Genomic DNA, 21,472 nt, shown 5'->3' with positions numbered 1-21,472 from the left:
CATATAAATCAACATTGAATCAGAGATCCTTACTAAACTTGTAGACAGTTTCCTGCACTGAAAGTAAAGGGGCTAAATAATTTTGCACACCTTTTTCATTTTAAAGTTTAAAATACCCAATAAAGTGTGTTTTACTTCATAATTGTCTTATTTAAGAAATTGGTTTTAGATCTTGATGTTTGAAATCTGAAATGTGGCAAAAGGTCATAAAGTACAATGGGGCCAAATAATTTTGCAAACCACTAACGTTACATCTAGGTGGTTTTTTCACCAGTAACTTGACTTCCTTGTGGCATGCAGGTACCAATTATGTACATTTTCATGCTTTTGTATTTTCAATTATAGAAATTGTTAAACACTTGGTCTCAAATTTCCCACAAGTTGTGAAAACATTGCAGATGTTTAAAATTGTATTGTGCTGTGATTTATATATTATTGCATTTAAGAGACACTTAAATGGTGTAAGAAAAGTGTGCTATGAATACTATTGGGATGTATAGACATCCATTATGATAATCTTTGACTAATCATAAAACTTTCTATGCATTTTCCAGGATTTTTTTTTTAGTGCCATCCAGTAAATTGTATGCAAAGAAAAAAGTTGAGTGGCGCCAAAGCCCAAATATAATGAATTTGCTTGCAAACCACTGACTGCAGGCCTCATGATGCTGGTATTGAACACTGTGGCATGTATCCGCCCACGACAATTCTTTTGCTGCCCTCTGCAAAGCAATGCAACAAGAATATTGCCCTTTCTGTCTTGTTGCAAAATAAAGCCGTGGAATTGATTTACTTGTGTGCCTCTTGGCACAGCCAATGCACTTGTGGGGTGCTTCAAAGGATAATCTGAGAGATTCTCATTGAAATGGTAAACGATTCAAATAAAAATTTGTTCAACGCTCGACTATTATTGGACAGCTGTTTGAATCAGATTGTGACCTCTTTGGGAGAATGTATATAGGGGGCTGCCTCAATCCATTGCCATAGCACTGCATTTGATCATGGAGGGAGGGAGAAGTACACGTTGTGCAACAAAAAATTGTATGCCACGAGGGTTAATGGTACAATGGTAAAAAAACACTAGTGCTATGAATTGCATCTTTGCTAATACTTGTTTGAGTAAATAAACCATTGTGGTCAAGAATTGAAGAAAACCTGACTTTTCAAAGATTAGACTATACAATTGTTTTGCTTGGGTTCTTTGCCCCCATGAAGTAAATTTTCATTTGATATATTAGTGACACACACACAGCAATAATAAACCACATTTGTTTATTCAGATTCGTTTGGACGCCTTACATGCATCTTCAATTTCATACAGTCATACATTCACCCACCAATACACTCTTCCTCATGGCCATGCAATTACACACAAGATGACCTCATTCACACTGATTTGTAATATCTGTCACTCCCAATATCTGTTTCTCACACAAACTCAATTGTGTACAGGCACAATGTCTGCTGATTGTATAGTAGAGTTTTAAACAACTTGAGCCTTAGTTGTGAAAAGAACACAGTTTTCCTGAGCTGCCACCTAGCAGAGTGACAGTTTGGTCCACAGCTTCGTCATGGGAATGGGGGTTTGGTTTGTCTGCTCCTCGTGTTGTCATGGCAAGTCATACATAAGGTTTTTCATTTGTCTTTTCAAAAAGTTCATAAGTTTGTTAGGAAATGTCCCAACTATGGAAGTAGCTGTTAACAGAATGCTACTTGCACCATCATAAAATTGCACTGCTTGGTATGTGACCCTTTGTGTTGCACTCGGAGCTTACAAATAGTAGGGCTTTGGCTCACTGGTATTTAAGTCATTCCTCTAATGATAAGCACACTAGTACCACAAACTGTAGAAAAAAAATAAAATAACATTTTGTCAATAATTGCACTAAAGGGCCAAAAGTGACACTGTAGTCAAAGTAGGACAGATGCAGCCAGCATCCAAACCCAACACAACGTTGAGTTGGGAATCTGACATGGGCCTTGGACAGCTTTCCATCAAAGATTACAGCATGGTCCAACTAGTCATCCTTATTTTGATTCCGTTAATGTTGTTCTCGGCGTAGGGTCACCTCTTTTCCCAGATCTCAGCCATGTGGAGGTCTAAAGTCTCGAGGTTTTTGAGGGCTTGCACGTTCTTCGTGTAGAAAGCCACATCCGCCATCACCAGCCTGAGAACAGCACGATATGTAGGAAATGACCTGCTGTGCAGTAGTTCTCAAATAATGGGGGCCGCAAGGCTCTGTCAAGGGTTGTGTTTTATTTCAAGGAGCTTTTTAAAAAAATTCCTAAAAAAAGTGCAATTGCACCACCACTACACTAAAGGGCAGGGCGATGTGTGTTTTTGTTTACAGTATCATCTCTTTATGCATATACAAGATATCAACATTGAGTATGTACCTTAGACACTAAGTGGAGCATTTTAACAGCTATGGAGACAGGAACATATAGAAACAAAAGTCTCTTGAAAGCTAACAGAAATTTATGAGCTATGTAGCACAAACACAGACTGGTGTGCTTTCTATGTTTAAAAATTTTGGCAGTGGACATTACTAAGCCAAATAAATTAAGCAGTCACTTAAAGACATTACACCCTGATAAGACTATTTCCTTTTAGCAAAATGTACTGAACAAAGGCGTAGACTTGGCATGGTCAGAGGGTGAAATGTTACCAATATCAAGCTATCATTGTCTTGACCCTAACAATATATGATCAGTAATAATAAACGGTTGAATCAACCTTTTATTCAACTAGCAATTAGAGTATTCTAAGTGATGATTACTATTAAAGCTGTACATTTGACAATTGCCTAATTGTGGCATCCTTGTGTTACACTAGTGTTTGTCAACAGGTGGGTCAGGACACAAAAGTTGGTGCCTGACCAGTTTTCAGGGAGTCGCAGGCCTTTACCTTGGTAAAACGATGCCAAGAAAACAAGGGTCATTTAAACTCCTTATTAATAAATGGTGAGAATTCCCAACAAAACTGAGTTGACAGATGATATTTTACGCCAGAGAAAGGACCAATAAAGTTCATTTACACATGTTCAGAATGGAATGATACAGCGAATAATATATGAGGTAAGGATTTTATTATCCAAGACAAAGCCACTAAATCGAAGCAACTTGGACTTGCAGCTAATGAGCAGTATAAGGAATATTATTACATGAAATCATTTTGGTTTTGTTGGCCCTAAAAAATCTGGATATTCTGTTTCTGGTTTCAATTGCAAAACCCTTTCATTTGATTTATTTTCCTCACTTGGGTCACAACTTGTAATCAGGGTGTGATGGTGGGTCCTGAAGTCTGACCAGTTAAAAAGCACTGGGTTAAACTATCTTTTCATTTTAGTGACGCTGCCGACCGTTTCTGCCTGATTATAATACAACATTGCAGAGTAATATTCCTAAAACAATACTAATCCTAATGATTATGTGTGCATTACCCGTGCTGTGGCCCTCCATCATTGACAACACCGAGTCGAGCCAGCTGCCTCTTCAGGTTCATCTTCAAGCTGCTGTTTATCTGGACAAACAGCATCTAAGGAAACAAATGCCAGTTAACACCCACCTATGAGCTGATTGTTTTGGAAAGGCCTACGTTGAAAACGGCGACGTACCTGTGTCTGATCGGGAGGCAAGAGGTCGTTGATGGCCTCATGCATCTTGACCATTTGCTTGCACACGTTGCGGAAACACAATGACGGCATCGGGGCCTTCACCTCATACTGTGCAAACATCTCTTTGTTAGATGAATGAAAGAAGACCAAAAATCCAGAAAGTGGCTCTTGACATGTACGGTTTACCTTTGTCAGAAACTTCTCAAACACGCTGTCCATAATAGCCACCAGCTTGGCCCAGATCTCAGACACGTGGTCATTGTAATCCTGCAAAGCACAAAAATGCGAATAACTAAACACGTAACAAGGAAACAGATGGCTTGTGTGAAAGTACAGGCTACCTTGGTGATGTGGTCAAAGTGTCTGAGGACGCTCATATGTTTGGGCTGCAATTTGCTCTCAAAATGTCGCCTCATGACGGGAATGTAGAACATTACCAGCTGCAGGCAGCGTGATGCTAACGCTAAAATGAACACATACAAGTAGAATTTGCACTATTACTGACTCTTGCGCAGGTGCGTGTGTGCCTACCAAGGTTTTTAGTCGTGATGGTCTTGAGGCCGACCAACTGCAGTGCTCCTGCGCCGAGAACCAATTGACAACAACGAGAATTGAAGTGCTGCAAAACATACCCAAAATGCCTGTGAGGATACGTTGAAGACTTGTTTTGGACATTGCAAAGAAATATTTTTAAAATACCGGAAATTTCGGACTACAAGTCACTACTCTGCTATATTTTACAGGCTTTAAATACAGTGTGGTTTATTCGTTTTTTGGGGGGGGGCGGCATCAAGGAAAACAGCGAGATGCTCTTCACTACAATGCATGCGCTCTAAATACTGTGACATCTCATAATATGTATGATACCTTTTGATAGATGTTAGAACGTTTTTGCCAACATTTTTCATGTAATATATAACAGGAGCAAAACAGGTGATATGACAGTACTTTATGTAATATTAACCCCTTACTGTTCCAAGAACATTCACCTAACATCGCAATCCAAGAGGTACCCAAAGTAAATTCAATACTGTTTGGAGACGGTTGGATGGTTTTGGTTCATTTTAAAAGATAAAACTCTGAAGTTTTGTCCCAAACTGAAATAATCACTGCAAGTGCTACTAATTGAGTAATCAGAGTTGTAACACGCAAAAATAGAAGGTTTTTATTCTCATCCAACTTTTTTTGCAATCAAATGCCTGCAAAACAGTGTGACAAGGGCATCTTAGCAGGAAAACAGGTGATACAATAGCTTGAAGCCTTACTTAGTACCTAGTCAAATATGATCACAATCTGAAAAACTTGTGAGCAGTCCACAGTCCTTACAACTTATATTTGAGTATTTTACTTTGGCCAATTTTTAGACATCATATAAGAGTTTTTAAATGTTTGACTCTTTCTAAATGTAAATCCATTATTGTGCACACTTGTGCCTAATAGTGGTGCGTAAAAATTCATCTTGATTGGCTTTTCGCAGTTATCTTCGGCCCGGATTTGAATACACACCGTAAATGATTACATATTTATGTTGGGAATTTATCGGCTAACCAACGTGTCAGTCCACCTTTGAATCTGTAACCATTTTTGAAGCAGAATTGGTCATGACTTGATTTTCAATACAGGCCCTCAAACCCTGTCACAGGCTAAGGACCGCGAAAGAAAACTTGCAATTTGTCAAAAATGGTTTCAATCCAAATGTCATAGGCCAATGGCTATACCGGAAATCATCTGACGAGTCTGTTTATTTTTAAAGGGACGTTAAGAAACCAAGCAGACGAAGCTCGCTAAACAATGCAGGTGAATATTTTTTATATTTTTCCGTCGGGATCATGGTGTGTTTTGGAGTGGATTTTCGTATTGTAACCACACCATATTTGCGGTGAATCGTATCATGAGCCGAGTCTCAGGAAACGTTACGGCTGAGCAATACAGAATTTATAGTTTTCTGGTATCTTGTTTCAGACTGATCAAATGGTCACGTGATCCAAAAATAGGTGCAATAAACAATTCTGAGCAGAACTGTGTGCGGGGGCACGGCGCCGTTGGCAGTCCACAGCCAAAGGTGTCAACACCAGATTCCCCATGAGGTTGGTGCCAGGTGTGTGGCAGGCTTGAAATGTAAAAAATCCTGTGAATTACTTCATTTTTATGGCTGTTCAAGCCTGCGTCTTCAAACCCCGGCAAGGCATGTAAAATTACAAAATTGAGTTTTTTGAATTTGAGGATGCAGCTTTTAATCCGATGAGCTTTGTAGTCTGGAAATTACCGTAATTCATTATGTAGTAAAAATGTGACATCAAAAGCAAAGCACTGAGACCTTGAGGAGGTCAGCCAGTCGCGTCAACATGTCGGTGGCGATGGCCGGGATATCGTTGACACACTGGCAGTATTCCAGAAAGATCCGTATGAGCAGTAGCACTGTCCTGAACACAAAAAGGTTGTAGGAACGCTCGCTCTAGCTTCTGAACAGGTAAGGTGAGTCGTGTGATGATACATACCCAACTACAGCGTATTTGTGCCCGTTCACCATCAAGAAATCACCGGGCTTCCTGTCATCTGGACCTGATAGGCACAAAGTTGATACAAATATCAACAAAATTGTGTAACAAGAATGTGACAAGTGACAGCTGAAATAGAACAGCAACTTTTACAAATCTTTGGCGATGAAGGTATTTGCGATAAGATTAATATGTTTTCTCTGCGTAGTAATGGGATAAAAATGTAAAAATCCCAGCTGGATGACCCGCAGGGAGCAATGACGTTTCATAGGACACTGCCGTACAAACCAATTCCATCAGCCGTTAATCACTAGGGAAGAAGGAATGCGATGGCAGAGCTAAGCCACCAGAGAGTAGTAGTGTTGGTGTCATTTTTAAGCCGTCTCGTTAAAAAACATGACAATTTCCAGCATTCACATGCACTTCACCCAAAATTCAATCACATTTTAGTCCTTGAAATAAACATAAAAATTCAAGCTTTTTTAGGCTTTTAAGGACGTAGTATACCAACTCTGGTTAATAATTACAGTAATCCCTCGTTATTGCGGTTAATGGGGACCAAAACCACCCGCGATAAGTGAAAATCCGCGAAGTAGCGACGCCCCTTCAAATATGCTTGAAAAAAAAAATATATATATACATACATTTTTTTTTAAACTATTCCCACTGTACCTGCTGTTTTGCGCACAGTGAGTGCTATTGTCCCATCTGCCATGGAGTCCACCAGCTCTTGAAATTCAACGGGCACTTCCGCCTGCTTCCAGCGCTCGTTATCCAAAAGGAGACTGGGGGAGAACAGAAAAAGTTTACAATAAAAGCGGTTATCGTGGCACTTTGCCCAACGCGGTCACTCACCTGAGTTTGGTCTTGCGCTCCTCGTGGAAGCGGTGAACAAAGCGGTCGGCCTGACTCTGCAGCGCCCCCCGAAGGGACACGCTGCGCCTGCCACAAAGCCCCTCTGTATTCATTGCAAAACACTCCACTGCTAATGAGAGGTCCACAAACTCCGCTGAGCTGATGCGCTCCAGAGAGCCATCCTGAAATTTAAAGGAGGAACATTTAAAAACAAACAAATTCTTTGGAGGACGGGCATGCGCTGCCTAAACCCAAACATTCCACCTTTTATGGTTTTTGCATAAAATCTATTTATATTTCATTGGTATGTTTCAATTATTTTCAGAGAATGCATTTTGAAGACAGCCCGTCTTGTCTTCGTTCTCCTGTGATGTCATCTGAGACACTAGCATGCTTGCAGCAAGCCAGTCCCCTTATTGTTTAACGTGTTAATTAAAGAGGCATTGTGCCGCAGGTGGTTGCAGTAAGGGTACAACAAAGGGCGAGCAGCCAAAAAGCGGCTAACTGGCAAAAAAATTAAAATAAAACGCGGAGAGCCGCCAACAGCGGACTAACTGGGACCAATCAACAAAAGGCAGCAGTAGCCTTGCCGGAAAAACACGATGCTGGCAGACTGAAAAACACGCAGTGAGCAGCCAGGCTAACCTGGAACCCCAAAACAAATGGCTGCAATGGCAATAAACGCAAAACCACCAAGAAAAAAACCAAGAGACACGGGAGGACTGGCGCTAATACCTACCGCGACCCATGCGACCCAACCCCCCCCCCCCCCCCCCCCCCAAAAAAAAAAAAAAACACACAATTGAGGGGGCAAACAAGTAGCACATGCCGTGATGACAGCAAGTAAGCAAACACCATGCAGCCCTTGGAGGGCAAAGCACACAACCCCAACACAACAGTCACAAGGCCCCCGGCTACAGAATAAGCAAAGTTCCAATTTCTCCGAGCAGAAATGAGCAGCATCAGTGGTTGTTCACTACAATCACTGTTTTTGAGCTGGCCTCAAGTTGTGTTTATAGGATTTGCCATTTTCAAAGTGTTATGTTACTTAAATGATGTCACAGCTCTACAGCAAACAAGCCAGATAGGTCATCTTTGCTAAATATTTGCATAATTGTGGGGAGGAACACTAATCGTTCTGCGCCTAATTAAAAAAGAAAATCTGTTTGGGGACACCTTTAAATAGAATGCAACCAGTTTATACCTTGGCTCGGGCAGTGAGGAGCTTGACGCAGCGGTCGTGGCTGATGTCAGAGGCGGCATGCAAAAGCTCCTGGATGTTGTTCAAAACACGGTTCAGCTCCAAATCAGACGGCATCATGTCCCCAGAAGTATACCTGATTGAATTATATCAACAAAAGTCAGGAATGTTGATCTTTTGATCATTTCAAAAATTGTGTAATCAACTCAGAACTGGTTTGCATAGAGAAACCGGTATCGTTTTTTGCTCCAAATAGAATTTGCAAGTTGGTTGACCAAAGTAACAAATTATGTGCTGCAAATTTTGGTGTAGGAGCAGCTTCTGATGGACAAAGAGTACCTAAAAATAAAAGATCCACTCATTCTTTTTCCTAAAATGTTTCTCTTCAACTGCATATCGCCCGTTTTTAGGAATGCAAAATAGTAAAGAGGAACATTTAACTCAGCATTTGATAAAAATCCAGATTTCGATTGGATAATCACCCAATCAATGAGGCTGCTTGAGTTTAAAGGCGAGAACAAGAACTGAAGTCTGTGCAACTTACATAAGATTCGGATCTTCAGATGCCAACCCAGCATCAGCGATCGATGCTCCAGCTTGTAGGGCATGTGCACCGTGGATGGCATCACTGATAAACGGGCCATCGTGAGTCAGGTAGGCCAACTCAGCAACATCACCACATGTGACATCCACCTCGGGAGGCTGTCGATGGTCCATTTGGGACTTCTCCAGGGATGAAGTCTTCTGGTGCGATTCTATAACCTCCAAGACCACCAACTGGATCACACCAAGACTGGCCTGGGAGAAAAAAAATGAAGGTAATCAGGACTTAAGTAAGAATTTTACAGAAAACGTATTGAGAAATGATTCAAGAGTGACATTATGGACTCAAGTCTGCCTTGTCCCCCAAGAGGAATGAAACATTGACGCAAACAAGTGATAAATGTTTAAGTTTGGTAGACACTCAAAACAAGGAGAAAAAAAAATCAATACATTTTAAACTTGCAAAAGAGAACGAGAAAGGACTAAACAAAAAAGCCCTCATGATGCCAAATCCTGAATCTGTTAAATGGTAAATGGTCTGCATTTATATAGCGCTTTTCAAGTCAATGAAGACCTCTCAAAGTGCTTTACAATGTGTTTCACACTTACCCACTCACACACACACATACACACCAATAGCGGCCATACAGCCATGCAAGGCACTGACCTGCTTATTGGGGGGCATTAGGGATTCAGTGTCTTGCCCAAGGACACTTCGACATATGACTCGGAGGAGCCGGGAATCGAACCTGCGATCTCTAGATCCCAACACTTTAACTCCTGAGCCAATGCCGTCTAAAGGACCTCCCCTGATCCCTTATTACTATATCTCCCTGAAAAGCGTATACGTCCTAAAGGTTGTGGAAATCAAAGAGCAGCAACATATATTGACAGTAATGAAAAAAAGTGCAAAATAGTCAAAGTAATGAACATCAGTCAAAATAATGGTCAAAATAAACAACCCTGGCATTCTTTAAAGTTTCCTTTACAGGTGTCAAATAGTAAAAACTGAAACAAGTAAAATAAACTTACAACAAGTAAAGACCGTGTCTCATGTAAAAAACAGAAACAGCGACTGACCTTTATCCGGTGGAGGAAAAGCAAAAAGGATTCAAAGACGTCCTTGAGAAGTTCAAACCACTGAGGGAAGGTCATGAGACGCATCTGCTCGGCCAACCTGGAGGGAGGAAACGATCACAATGTGGAGGTATTCCGATTTGAATATGGACATTGTGGAGCTGTCTCAACTTACTTGGTGACAACTTCCGTGTCAATGTCATCAATGGACAGGAGTCTCTCAGCAACGCACTGTTAATGCAAACCTGTTAGTTTCCATTGCCAAGAAAGAATAATAACAGGAAAAAACGGGTCAGACCTGAGATACAATAGCCTTGGCCGCTGCCATCATCTCATCACCATAAATGTCCAAAAACTCCAATTTCCTCTGCCGCAGAAGACCGAACACTAGCGACTGAAGACGCTCCTGGAAACAGAAACGGGCACGAAGTGATAACAGTTATTGTGATGAACAGAATGTGTGCTCTCATAAAAAGAATAGACGGAAGCAATAAACTAAAGAATAATCACTTTAATTAGGAGAGGCAAACATTGATCCAGCATACCAAGCAATTCAAATCATTAAAAGTCCTGTGAGCTTATTGCATTAATCTGATAAGAGGTTTTATAATTTGAAAAGTTCGATGAGATTTTTTAAAACAGTAGACACACCAAAAAAAAACTTGTTTAAAAGTAAATTCCATTCTCAAAAAAGAAAACACCGATTACTGATCAAGCCATTGATTCCTAAGCAGTCACAGTTCAACATGTGCGCGTTTGTTTCCCACCTTCTGAGTGTTTGCCGAGTATACCTGTGACAATCACACAACACACACAGGCACTGTCAGGATAAAGGTAATGGGATACACGACAAATGCGACAAAGAATTTTGTGCAGTAGATCTGGATCCCTAATTTGGAAATTCACTTGTTGTTGCTTTTATATAATTCAAGCAATGAATTGCATGCCATTCAGATGTGATTTTACCACATTTCCAATGTATTTTGCAGTGGGTTGAGGGGCGGGCTGAAATTGTTGTAAAAGTTATAATCTACACAGATTAGTGCTACCTTTTACAGTCGCTCAAAACGTGACTGTAGTTTTAAACCAGGAGATGTCCCCAGTTGGTGTTCAACTGTCACCGGGCGTTTTGACCCTGAACCACAACGCTCTCGAGTTGGCAGGCCGGCACTGCCCAGTCACTGCCCATCTTCACCTCGTCCCCAGCTAAACCTCTCCCTCCTATTCCAGAGCTGGTTTCCCTTCCCCCACCAGGGTTGTGTGAGAAGGGACTCTTGTGGTTGAGGGGTGCGGCAGATGTAGAGAGTTCTCCTATACTGTGGGGTGCTTCCTGACTGGAGTCCTCCTACGTCTCACTGAGTGTTTCCACCATGGGCTGCATCGGTTTTTCCCTTTCCCACAGTTGGTCCTGGGTTGATGTATTATGAGGCCCCTTGCGTTTTTGCGATTTTCCCGCAGTAGCACTTCTCTTTCAACACATTACCGGGTAGTGTAAGCAGTCTCGTCATCTGTGTTTGTGCCACAGCCGTTACCATTGAATACGTCCTCCTGAGTCTCACTTGATTAAAGGAGGTAAAGTCCTAACAAGGTTCTGTAGTGAACCTGCTGAAGATCCATGAGCAGCAGCTAGGCAAAGTCCAGGTTGAGATTGCAGCGTGCTGTACAATGAGTGACATTAGAGATGCTGGTGTCCACTCAGCTAGTACACTGTTATCTAGTCTTATCTACCTTACACCAATGATCAGCAATGCAAAAACAAAAAAGCCAGTCTATAAAGTGCTAAACATCCTTACAAAACAAAAATCAAGCAGTACTTAATGCAAGTAAATAAACACTTGATTGTGTTTGATAAGTTTTGAACCTTGGTAAATTTGTCAGTTTCCATGGCTAATAACAGTAATTCTATCTCTTTTTAATTCTGATAGTTGTTCTGCTGCGTTGTCTGTTCATGCTTTTTCTGTTCCGTCCATCAATTGAGGAGTTTGTCTTCATCTGATGATGTATAAGGTAGATATGGGCTGCAGTTATATTGAATACAAGTACAGTTTATATCCATGCCAGAAAGAAACCTTTGCTGGATTTGTGACTTGATCTGAAGTGTGACCATAGATTTTGAGGTGATTTGCAAACAGACCTTTTCAAGGAGCTGTATATCATCCTTTAAGCTGCGGTTGAGCTCACTACGTGCATATAAGCTAAAGTCCTCCACCATCATCTTGTCAATCAGCTTTTCCAGCTCACACAACTGGGAACCCAGATGTCTGCACAAAAATAAGCACAGAAAAACATTGGGAAAAAAACAGAACAAAGATGAACAATGATGCCTGGCTAAGCAATAGTAATTTAGATTGCTTGTTTTGGTTCTCAAAATGGAAGATAGGTCTTTACTAATTGTCACCTGAAACTGTGGATGCCTTGCAACTCCTGCTGCAGGACTTCCTTAGTAGTGGTGATGAGCTCCAGTGCTCCCACAAACTCAGAGGTGGAGAGCAACAACTGCACAGTGGGCTGTGTCTGGTGCACAGCTGCCATCAGTTTTAGTTTGTTATGCAGCTTGATACAGTTATTGCGAGTGAGGGCGGCACGCAGGGCTGCTAAAGGGCCCTGGCACATGACACGGTCGATGGCAGCAGTGCGCCGCCGCAGCACGGCCACAGCCTCCTGAGTCTCTTTCAAGCGGTCCCGCAGCTCGTGCTGCGATGACATTGCGTGGAAGAAGGCTTCCGAGCGCAGCGAGATTTGCCGCGCAATGCTCACCTCCACCACGTCGAGGTAGTGACTCAGCTGCAACACATCAAAAGACAGAAGACAAGGATTCCTTTAAAGTAAAAGCTTAACGATGCGAAGCTCGAAAATACTCAGACTAAGAAAAACTGTCCGGAGTGACTTGAATGCAAGCAAACCTGCTTCAATTAGCATTGAGTTGAAAAGTTGAATCACTCATTGATGTGGGCTTTTGTCAACAATGAGAACACGTAATGTCACACTACATTCTTCGGCAGCTCTGGTATTGCACTTAAAGTTCTCAGGACTATTTTATTGAGAATTATTTGATTTGATTTGTGGATTTGATTGGCGACCCATGCAGTTTTTTTTCCCGGAATAACACATTTATTCTAATTTAATAAATGTGGGTTTTTTTGCTCAATACTCATTATGACCTTAAAACGGTTTTAATATAGACACCACTATATTCATATCTGACAAAGTACTGGGTAGGAACATTAACATTTGCCCCATTTCACAATAGAAAAAATAGCTTTCAAGCATCCGATGCAGAGGGTAATAAAAATGAAATGAAAAAAAGAACTTTATGGTATACATACATAACCTTATTTGAAGTTCAAAAGTGCCTTAGGTCAGGTGCACACAGCGGCCACAAATACGCCCTTACTCAACAAAAAAGTATTTTGACAAATCAACATCTGGTTAACAAATTGACTTTCAACTTTCTAGAAAGACAGGCATACTGCGATTGCCCCTCACATCAAAGGACCTTCAGAATCTTCAGGGCAAGGGGTGAATCAAATTAATAGTTTAGCTTCAAATAGTTTAACATTAATTATTATATTTGGAATTTATCACTTTATTTCTCAAAATTCAAGATCACAAAATTTGTTTTTAGTTTAAGGTTCTATTTATTTTAGTTCAAAACCTTCGGCCCCAAGCCAACTCTTTACAAAGACCAGGTTAGTCTCCAATTCAAGCCAAGCCAGTTGTAGCTTTTCCAGGTACGGCGGTAAAAAACGGTGCAAATTGGATGCATAGTTTTTGTAAGACGGCGTCTAAATAACTTTAATACAAGCAACTATGTCATTCTCACTTTATTTTATTAGCTTTGACCAACTTGTATCTCGCCTTCTTCTTCTTAGCCCTAGTTAGTCCCTTGTGTTGTGTTTTTATGAATCCTTTCTGTAGATTAGTATTACACATGCACATTATTCCAACTTTATTGAGCACTTGTGTCCAAAATAACATATACAGATTAAAATAAATAAGTAAATAAATAAATGAAGAGTAAAAAAATCAAATAATCTTTAAAAAGTCCTTTGTACTGTATGTACCACACCGGAGTTCCTTTTGTGGACTAGCTCATTAGACCAACATGTGTGGTATGGAAATGTGAACGGTGTCACTTAGAAATGTGCGATGTAATTACATCCGAAGCATGTGTACTTTTTCTTGAAGCAGTTTGGAGGATGCTAGGTCTCGGCTGTTGCGCCCACTGCCGCCACCATTGTTGAAGTGCGACCATGGCAGGACAGCGTTGAACGTCGATGGCTCCTCTAGGGTGAAGTCCGGCTTCAGGAACATCTGAAAAGTCATCACAGGTACAGACACAAGTGAAAGACAGAAACACATTCTCCTAGCGCATTTCTATTAACAGATGGCTATCGTTTATTTGATCAAAGGCAATTACTACCCAAAAGTAGTCTCAGTTTTTTTAGAAGGGCCAAAAGAAGACTATGTGACTTGATATGGTAATTTCAAGGGGTCCAGGATCAAGCTTTGAAATCATTTGAGATGGAATTACAGTTACTAGAACTAACATAAACTGAAAAAACTAATAGGTGAACACATGTGCTATTGCATTAGTTCAGGGTTACTTTTGGAGCGAAGAAAAGCCTTGCACGGAGACTAAATTTATGCATCTGTTAGCAAATTGCTTCAGGTTCAAGCAATACGAAGTAAATATTTAAATGGGGCGCCTTAGTCATCTTTATTGGAAGTAACAAGTATTATTAGCATGAGGTTAAAAGAATTGTTGGGACGTGGCTGAAAGTGAAGGTTTTAATGACCACAAAAACTTTAGAGATGAATACACAAGCTACCAGAACAGGAAAAGGGAAGTTGAACACAATCTTGTTACCTTTGGGACTTGGTCCAATTCTGTTCTAGACTTTTCTACATGAACCAAACAAGGGAAAAAAAACTTTAATCACATGATCAAGACAATCTGTTACATTGTAATAAGAGTATACTGTAACCTTGATATGTGCCGATACTAGAAATTGCTTCCACAATGTCATCTTTGATAGGACAAAGAGTCTTGCATCGCTCGTGGATTCTCTCTCTCTGAAAATAAAAACAACTGTCTCTTGATAGGGTCAAAAAACATAAGGAGACAGCAAAAGGAGGGCACAAAATGAGATGAAGAAGCATAAATTGACAAAATATGTAAGAATAAGAACAGTAATTGGTCATAGTTGACCCCATTACGGTGGGAATAAAGATGAGTTGATCAAGATTTGAAAATAACGAGGTGACAACTGAAAAAGGATCATGAGGCATAAGGTGTGGTTACAAGATTAGAGGTCAAGGTGCACGCTCACAATGCAATTTCTCCTAAAATAACATAACACAAGGACTCAAAACAATCGTGTTTGAAAACACGCCCGTCATCGAATGAAAAGAAAAATAAGGGTTTCCCAGACCTGCTATTGCGTGACACACAGGAACCAGAAGATCAACTTTAACCGTTCGACTGTTCTCTATGCTAATAAAAAAACGCCAGTGTAGTAACGTTTTTTAAACCCTGCTACAGAAGTCAATTACATCAAATGAAGAGGATCTCAATAATGTAAAGAAGCTTAGTGACCTCTAACAAATGATTTATCAAAAAAGGAGCATTGCTACTGATTATTTTAGAAAGGTAGTGAATAATATGACTGAAAATTCAAATCAATTATCTACGGATAAAAGATTTAGCTTATTTATGAACAATTATAAATGTGATGGAAAAATAAAACTTTTGACATATTTTTTTTGAAAGGGACTCCTTTTGCATCTTTACCCTAGCACCTACAAAACTAAAGTCCCCACAACTTTTTTTAATGTGACTGATTAAAACAAAATGGCATTTATCTGTGCACAAATGGCATTCCCATGAAAAGAACAAGCTTTCATTAACAAAGAAAAACTTACTTTTTTTAAAAACAAATTTGCCAGTCTTTTAGATCTGCATAAAGACATTGTAGCTGCTTGCACTTTTGGTTTTTAATGTGTACAAAGAAACGTTATTGTAAGGTGGGTACTGCAAAGCGAGACTGATTATTTTTGAGCCTCAATTAAATTTACAGGATTGGTACATGTTTTAGTAAACATACAGTAGATAACCTTAAATGGACCTTGTGGATCACACCACATTAAAATGTTTCATGAGCTGTAATTTCCCACTTATTGCCTGAAACATTATCATTTGTTTAACAGTACGAAGGAAGAAACCATAATTATAATCCAGTTTACATATTGGGTCACAAAAAAATAATTTAAGTGTGTTGGCATGGAACAACTATTTTCTTTTGCCAACTTTTAAATCGTATGGCAGGCTAGGCTTGGGCAGTTGAAAATAACTGGTCCCATTTAACTGGTACTTGTTGTAATTGCAAAAAAAAAAAAAAAACACTCTGTGATTGGCTGCAGGGTCCATGAGCACCCAGTGTTACCGAAACACGAAAATGGCTTGAGCTCACCTGTGCACTCTCCTGAAGGTAGGCGCTGAAGTGTTCCAGTGTTACATTGCCGAGGCAGAAAGATGGCATCACCTCTGTCTCGCCAAAATCCAGACCCCATGTTTTAGTGAAGAAGTCCGACTCACGTTTGGCCAACCTCGGGTCGTTGAGCGCCGCTGGCAGGTTGACCTTGGAACTGTAAACTGTCCAGCGGTCGTGCTCAGAGACCAATGAGGGACCTTCACGCAGGACTCGCCCATCACCTATGCAAGTATCGCACCCCAAAACACCAGAAGATTACATTGCACTGTTTCTTGCATTATACTTGAAATTTGTGATGTATTTTAAAAAATCCAATCACTTACTTGGGATCAATAATTTAAGAAAAATGGCAATTGCATTCAACTAATTGCAGTTTTCTAAATCTTTAAAGAAAACTAGTTTCCTTTATGTTGCTTAAAAGGTTTTAATTTAACATATTTGATAATTTATTATAATCTATTGATCATTTACAGTGTAAAACAATGCTCAAATCATTTAAATTAAAACTAACACATTTGCAAACTGCTTTTACTTTATAAAATACTTAAGTTATTTTGCCTGTTTTTGCAAAAAGTAAACTGAATTAATATTTTCGCACTTTCAGTGATCCATCCATTATCAACACCGCTTATCCTGAATAGGGTCACGTGGGGTCTGGGGCCCATCCCAGACATCTTCCGGCAGTGGGCAGGGGACACCCTGAACTGGTTGCCAGCAGGTCACAGCGCACAAGACAGACAACTCACTTGCTCATTCACACCTTAGGACAATTTTGACCAGCCAATTAACCTGTCATGCATGTCATTGGAATGTGGGAAGAAACCCACGCAATTAAGGGGAGAACATGCAAACTTTGCACAGGAAGGCTGGTAGCTGGATTTGAAGCCATGACCTCAAAACTGTGCTGCGGACACGCTAATCACTCAGCTGCCGTGCCGCCTACTTTCAGTGATAGCAATCTGAAAAAAACTTTCTTTAAATATATTAAGGATAGTATTTTCTTTGATTAATCAGCTATTTGGCAAAACAGTCACCATTTTTTCTTTAAGTATTCATCGATTCAAGGTCATGGTAATAACTGAATTATTCCTTAGATCTTGGCAGAGGACTGTTGAACTTTGAGAAACCACTGATACCCATGGATTTTGGGTTCCCTAAATTGGAAAACATCAGAATTGTGTTGCCATTAATCTGAATTGTCAATGACATTTAAAGTGTTTTAATTTACAGATGAAAAGTAAAGCGTGAGGTGGAGGTCAACCCAAATGTTATTAAATAGTAATAATAATGTTTTTACCAGTAATTGGGTTTCATAAAGCGAATGAGCAAAAAAATGTGCAGTTTTTTTCTGGAAACTTTTTAGCTTTGTCGCTAGCAATCTTTGTACAATTTTAGTTATCTAGCAAGCTATCTACCAAGCTTTTTACATTTTTTTGCATACTCTCGAGCTAATATTTTAACTTTCTTTATGATTATTATTTTTTTATAATTGATATGATCATGTTTGGCCTTTGGATTCTATGTGAACCAAGTGACACATTATTCTGTTGTTCTGCTCTGTAGAGCCCTTTGAGACTTGTTGTGATAAAGGGCCATACAAATAAATATGACTTGACTATTTGAAGTCATATTAGCATTCAAAAGTCATTTCATTACATTGGCGATGTGTTCAGCAAGGATTTTCATCTTTCCTTACCAGTGGGTTCCTTGGGGCACACATCAGGGAGAGAGCGGGTTGCCCGTCGACGGGAAGGGGAAAGGCAGGGCGATGGGGGGTTCCGCTCCTTGCAGAAGAGCCCATCCTGGACGGGGGGCCGAGGCACTGACGAGGAGATGGGGCGGGCTGCCATTACAAGCTAGCTGCACAAAGAGAGCATGCATTTACAGGTTGGAAGTCATCCGCTTCAAGACATAAATGTGATTTGAGATTTGTGGGCAATTCGTATAGGGCTACCATGCGTTAGCCGATGCGAAAAGGGGAGTCTGAATGTCATTTGGCCATTGACATCCCTGAGCGGTGGGTCAACAAAATAATGGTGAGCCGCCTGGCTTATAAAGTACTCGAGGTAACTACAGCAGAATCACATATGGAGGTGTCTGCAATAGTAAATTATCTTTGCAAAAGACAAAAGAATATTTGTATGATTATGACTTAGATCAAAAAATACTAGCTCAGGCCTTTGTGGGTTGTTTTTTTTTTGCATTAGTCTATCAGGATCAAGCAAGACAGACTTTCCAAAGGGAAAAAACAAATGAGTTGAGTTATGGCCTGGAAATTGGGGGAAAAAAAGACTTGTCTTCAAGGTTTCATTGTGAGTGTAGAATGTGTAAAGTTAATCAAGAGGTCGGATACCTCATTTCTAATCTAATGGCAGTCAAAAGTGGTGTCATGTGACATGTCCTTTGGTAACCCGTGGCACTATCTAATCTATCACTATCGAATAAGTGAGATTAAAAAAAATGCTCAAACAGGGCAAACATTTTCGGCACCATCAAGGCGAAATAAAGTACACTATCATTCTAATTAAATGCTAACAATTAACCCAATAGTGAACTCGATAATGGTAAAGGCGGTTACTTAATTTTGGTGTCATTTTGTGATATCACAGCAGAGCCATCTACATTATAAAAGGACTCCTCTTACCATGGCCACCACCTTTTTGACCTGCCGCCCTCTGGCAGGCACTACAGGTCCCACTTGAGAAGACAGAGCTATGCCCCTGCACAATAGTATTGCCCTTTACACATTGGTTAACTGCTGTCAAAAGTGTCGATACAAATTGTTCAAACCTCATATAGTTAAAATATGATATAATGAAATTGTGAATGTATTTAATTACTGTTAAAAGTGTCGATAAAACTCATTGTTGGAATATGATATAATGAAAGTGTGAATGTGTTTAATTGCTGTTAAAATTTTCGACAAAAATTGTTCAAACGTCATATTGTTAGAAAATGATATAACGAAATTGTGAATATGCTTAATTGCTGTTAAAAGTGTCGAGAAAAATTGTTCAAACCTCACATTTTTTATTTGCTGTTTTTCAAACCAAACCCTTAAAACAAGGACTAACAGGTTTTCGTCCCCAGGGCCATTAACATCCTAAACAGGCGCACAAGACTGTTGTTTTGAAAATGTTGGATTTTAAAGAAAAATAGGTTTTTATATATATCGATTTATTTGGGAGGCAGCACGGCGGCGCAGTGGTTAGCGCGTGTGCGGCACAGTTCTGAGGTCGTGGGAACCTCCTGAGTGGGTTCAAATCCAGCTCCCGGCCTTACTGTGCGGAGTTTGCATGTTCTCCCCGTGCTTGCGTGGGTTTCCTCCGGCACTCCGGTTTCCTCCCACATTAAAAAAAAAAACATGCGTTTCAGGTGAATTGGCCGGTCCAAATTGTCCCTAGGTGTGACTGAGTGAGTGAGTTGTCTGTCCCCATGTGCCCTGCGATTGGCTGGCAATTAGTCCAGGGTGTCCCCTGCCCACTGCCCGATGATTGCTGGGACGGGCTCCAGAATCCCCGCGACCCTACTGAGGATAAGCGGTGCAGCTGATGAGATCAGATGAGATTTATTTGGGATTTTGTTTCTGCGCAATACAATTGCACTACTTTACATTATCATATTGTTAGGATGAATCTTTTGATGCAACATAGTTACGAGCGAAAAATTGTACTAACAGCTTAGACCTGTCTCCAAGCACTACCTTGAAAATATTGTTGCCTATTTATCCTGACATTCTTTTACCTCATGTTTCTCTTTAAGTCTTTATTGCATGTTTATGTTGTTAATCCTGGAGTGCCATGTCCAATTTTTAGTTTTGTTGCAGACAACGTTCACTACAATGTTATCAATGACAGTGACAATTGTATTTCATATATCGCAGATAGAGTACTGCGTTTAAAATGTCACACTTTAATGCAATGCATGAACATTTTTCGCTGCAACTACGCTTTTTTGTGATAGTTATAAACAGCACCTTGGTTTTTATTAATTTTATGTCAATAAAGCTAGTGTTAAATATGCATTTCGGCAAATTTTGAGTGACTGGACTTGACACCCAAGACGAGCAGCTGACACGGACGCGTGTAGCTTTAGCATTAGCTCACCCGTTGCCGACACTTGTTTTCCCGAAGCGAACAGAACCAACGTCTGACAAGTCGAGTTAGTACCAACATAAATCTGGACAAAGTATGTATTTTAAAATGCCACCGCAGTAGTCTCGAGTGCCATAACTAACGCCAAAGCTAAAATTGACAGCAGCTCCATGTAAACAGACGCTAGGCTATGCTATCCAAACAGCTAGTCAGCAAAGCATGTACTCCGGTATACAAACAACAGTTTAGGTTTAGTTCCAGCACTTACCGGTCATCGGAGGATGGACAACAGCTGTCGTCGTCTTCGTTTATTTTGTTGCTCACCATCACATCACCGAGCGAGCCGAGGACATAGCGAAAACACCAGCGTCCACTTACAAAACCCATAAGCCGAGCATCGCGCACCATAAACGGCCAGCGGCGCGTTTCACTCACGGCTATATTGAGTTGGCGCTTTGCTGTCATCTACTGGACAAGCGCTCAACTACACCAGTCACTGATTCTGGAAAGAACCCCGTCTTTTCGCGTATCCTCATTCGCGTTCTAACCATTCGCGTTTTTGGTTCTGTCGACCATTAAGTTTCATTACTACATTTACCGAAGCGGTTCATGCTCATTCTAATGATCAGATTGTATGTTTTAATAAAAATAGATTCATTTGTCTTACGATGCAAAAAAACCCTCAACCATGACTGTTGGATCATCCTGCATAATGGAATTAATATGGGAAAATTGCATTTACTGCATTGGCTAATTCCTTCAAAATTGTAACCAAGCTTCATTAAAAAAACAAAACGTTAAGTCATGTTTATTTGAATAGCCCAGGGGTGGCGAACACGTGGCTCTAGAGCCGCATGCGGCTCTTGGCCAATAAGAATGCGGCTCTTTGCCTCATCATATTTCCTTTATACTGTGGTTCTTTGCCTTGTTTCATGTTTAGTTTTTGTTTTTATGTGTATTGAAGGTGGACACTTTCCTTGAAATCAACACAAGAACAATACTTGTTGTATTGTAAGGAGAGGAGTGTGTTAAAGGAAAAAATGTTTTTAATTGTGTGTGTTTGTCTGTCATGGCAGGTCAGTGCGTGGTGTGG

At 40.3% G+C, this 21,472-nt stretch overlaps 1 protein-coding gene across 3 annotated transcripts; it reads right to left on the bottom strand.

Annotated features, from left to right (window-relative positions):
• Positions 1-1,255: 1,255 nt before the first annotated feature.
• vps54 (VPS54 subunit of GARP complex) lies at positions 1,256-20,833 on the bottom strand. Of its 3 annotated transcripts, none has more exons than XM_088342318.1 (24): positions 20,648-20,833; positions 17,982-18,141; positions 16,265-16,506; positions 14,780-14,867; positions 14,662-14,696; positions 13,968-14,105; positions 12,190-12,575; positions 11,926-12,052; positions 10,559-10,582; positions 10,090-10,197; positions 9,967-10,022; positions 9,795-9,891; positions 8,716-8,969; positions 8,175-8,307; positions 6,971-7,152; positions 6,788-6,900; positions 6,116-6,179; positions 5,935-6,040; positions 4,149-4,236; positions 3,959-4,080; positions 3,804-3,884; positions 3,618-3,725; positions 3,444-3,538; positions 1,256-2,168 (listed from the first exon to the last, which is right to left on the bottom strand). In XM_088342318.1, exons 2-24 carry the CDS (start codon positions 18,133-18,135, stop codon positions 2,066-2,068), a joined length of 2,904 nt encoding a protein of 967 aa, XP_088198444.1. In that variant the 5' UTR covers positions 18,136-18,141; positions 20,648-20,833; the 3' UTR covers positions 1,256-2,065. The 3 variants fall into 3 exon arrangements, with proteins under 3 accessions (XP_088198444.1, XP_088198443.1, XP_088198446.1); XM_088342317.1 differs by having other exon boundaries at positions 17,982-18,145; positions 20,648-20,832; XM_088342320.1 differs by lacking the exon at positions 10,559-10,582 and having other exon boundaries at positions 17,982-18,145; positions 20,648-20,832.
• Positions 20,834-21,472: the final 639 nt, after the last annotated feature.

This window comes from Urocampus carinirostris, chromosome 8, assembly GCF_059441175.1.
Source record: "Urocampus carinirostris isolate Australia breed hairy pipefish chromosome 8, RoL_Ucar_1.0, whole genome shotgun sequence".
Lineage (NCBI taxonomy): Eukaryota > Metazoa > Chordata > Actinopteri > Syngnathiformes > Syngnathidae > Urocampus > Urocampus carinirostris.
The sequence above is the reverse complement of the archived record's forward strand: the minus strand, read 5'-3'. Positions and strand labels throughout refer to the sequence as shown.

What these genes read in the sequence shown, in the direction of transcription:
- vps54 (XM_088342318.1), bottom strand. Translation starts at nt 18,135, where the DNA reads ATGGCAGCCCGCCCCATCTCCTCGTCAGTGCCTCGGCCCCCCGTCCAG. An exon ending in GACACGGAAGTTGTCACCAA is followed by an intron (nt 9,892 to 9,966) that starts GTAAGTTGAGAC and finishes TCCTCCCTCCAG; the next exon opens with GTTGGCCGAGCAGATGCGTC. An exon ending in CACAAATACGCTGTAGTTGG is followed by an intron (nt 6,041 to 6,115) that starts GTATGTATCATC and finishes TTTTGTGTTCAG; the next exon opens with GACAGTGCTACTGCTCATAC.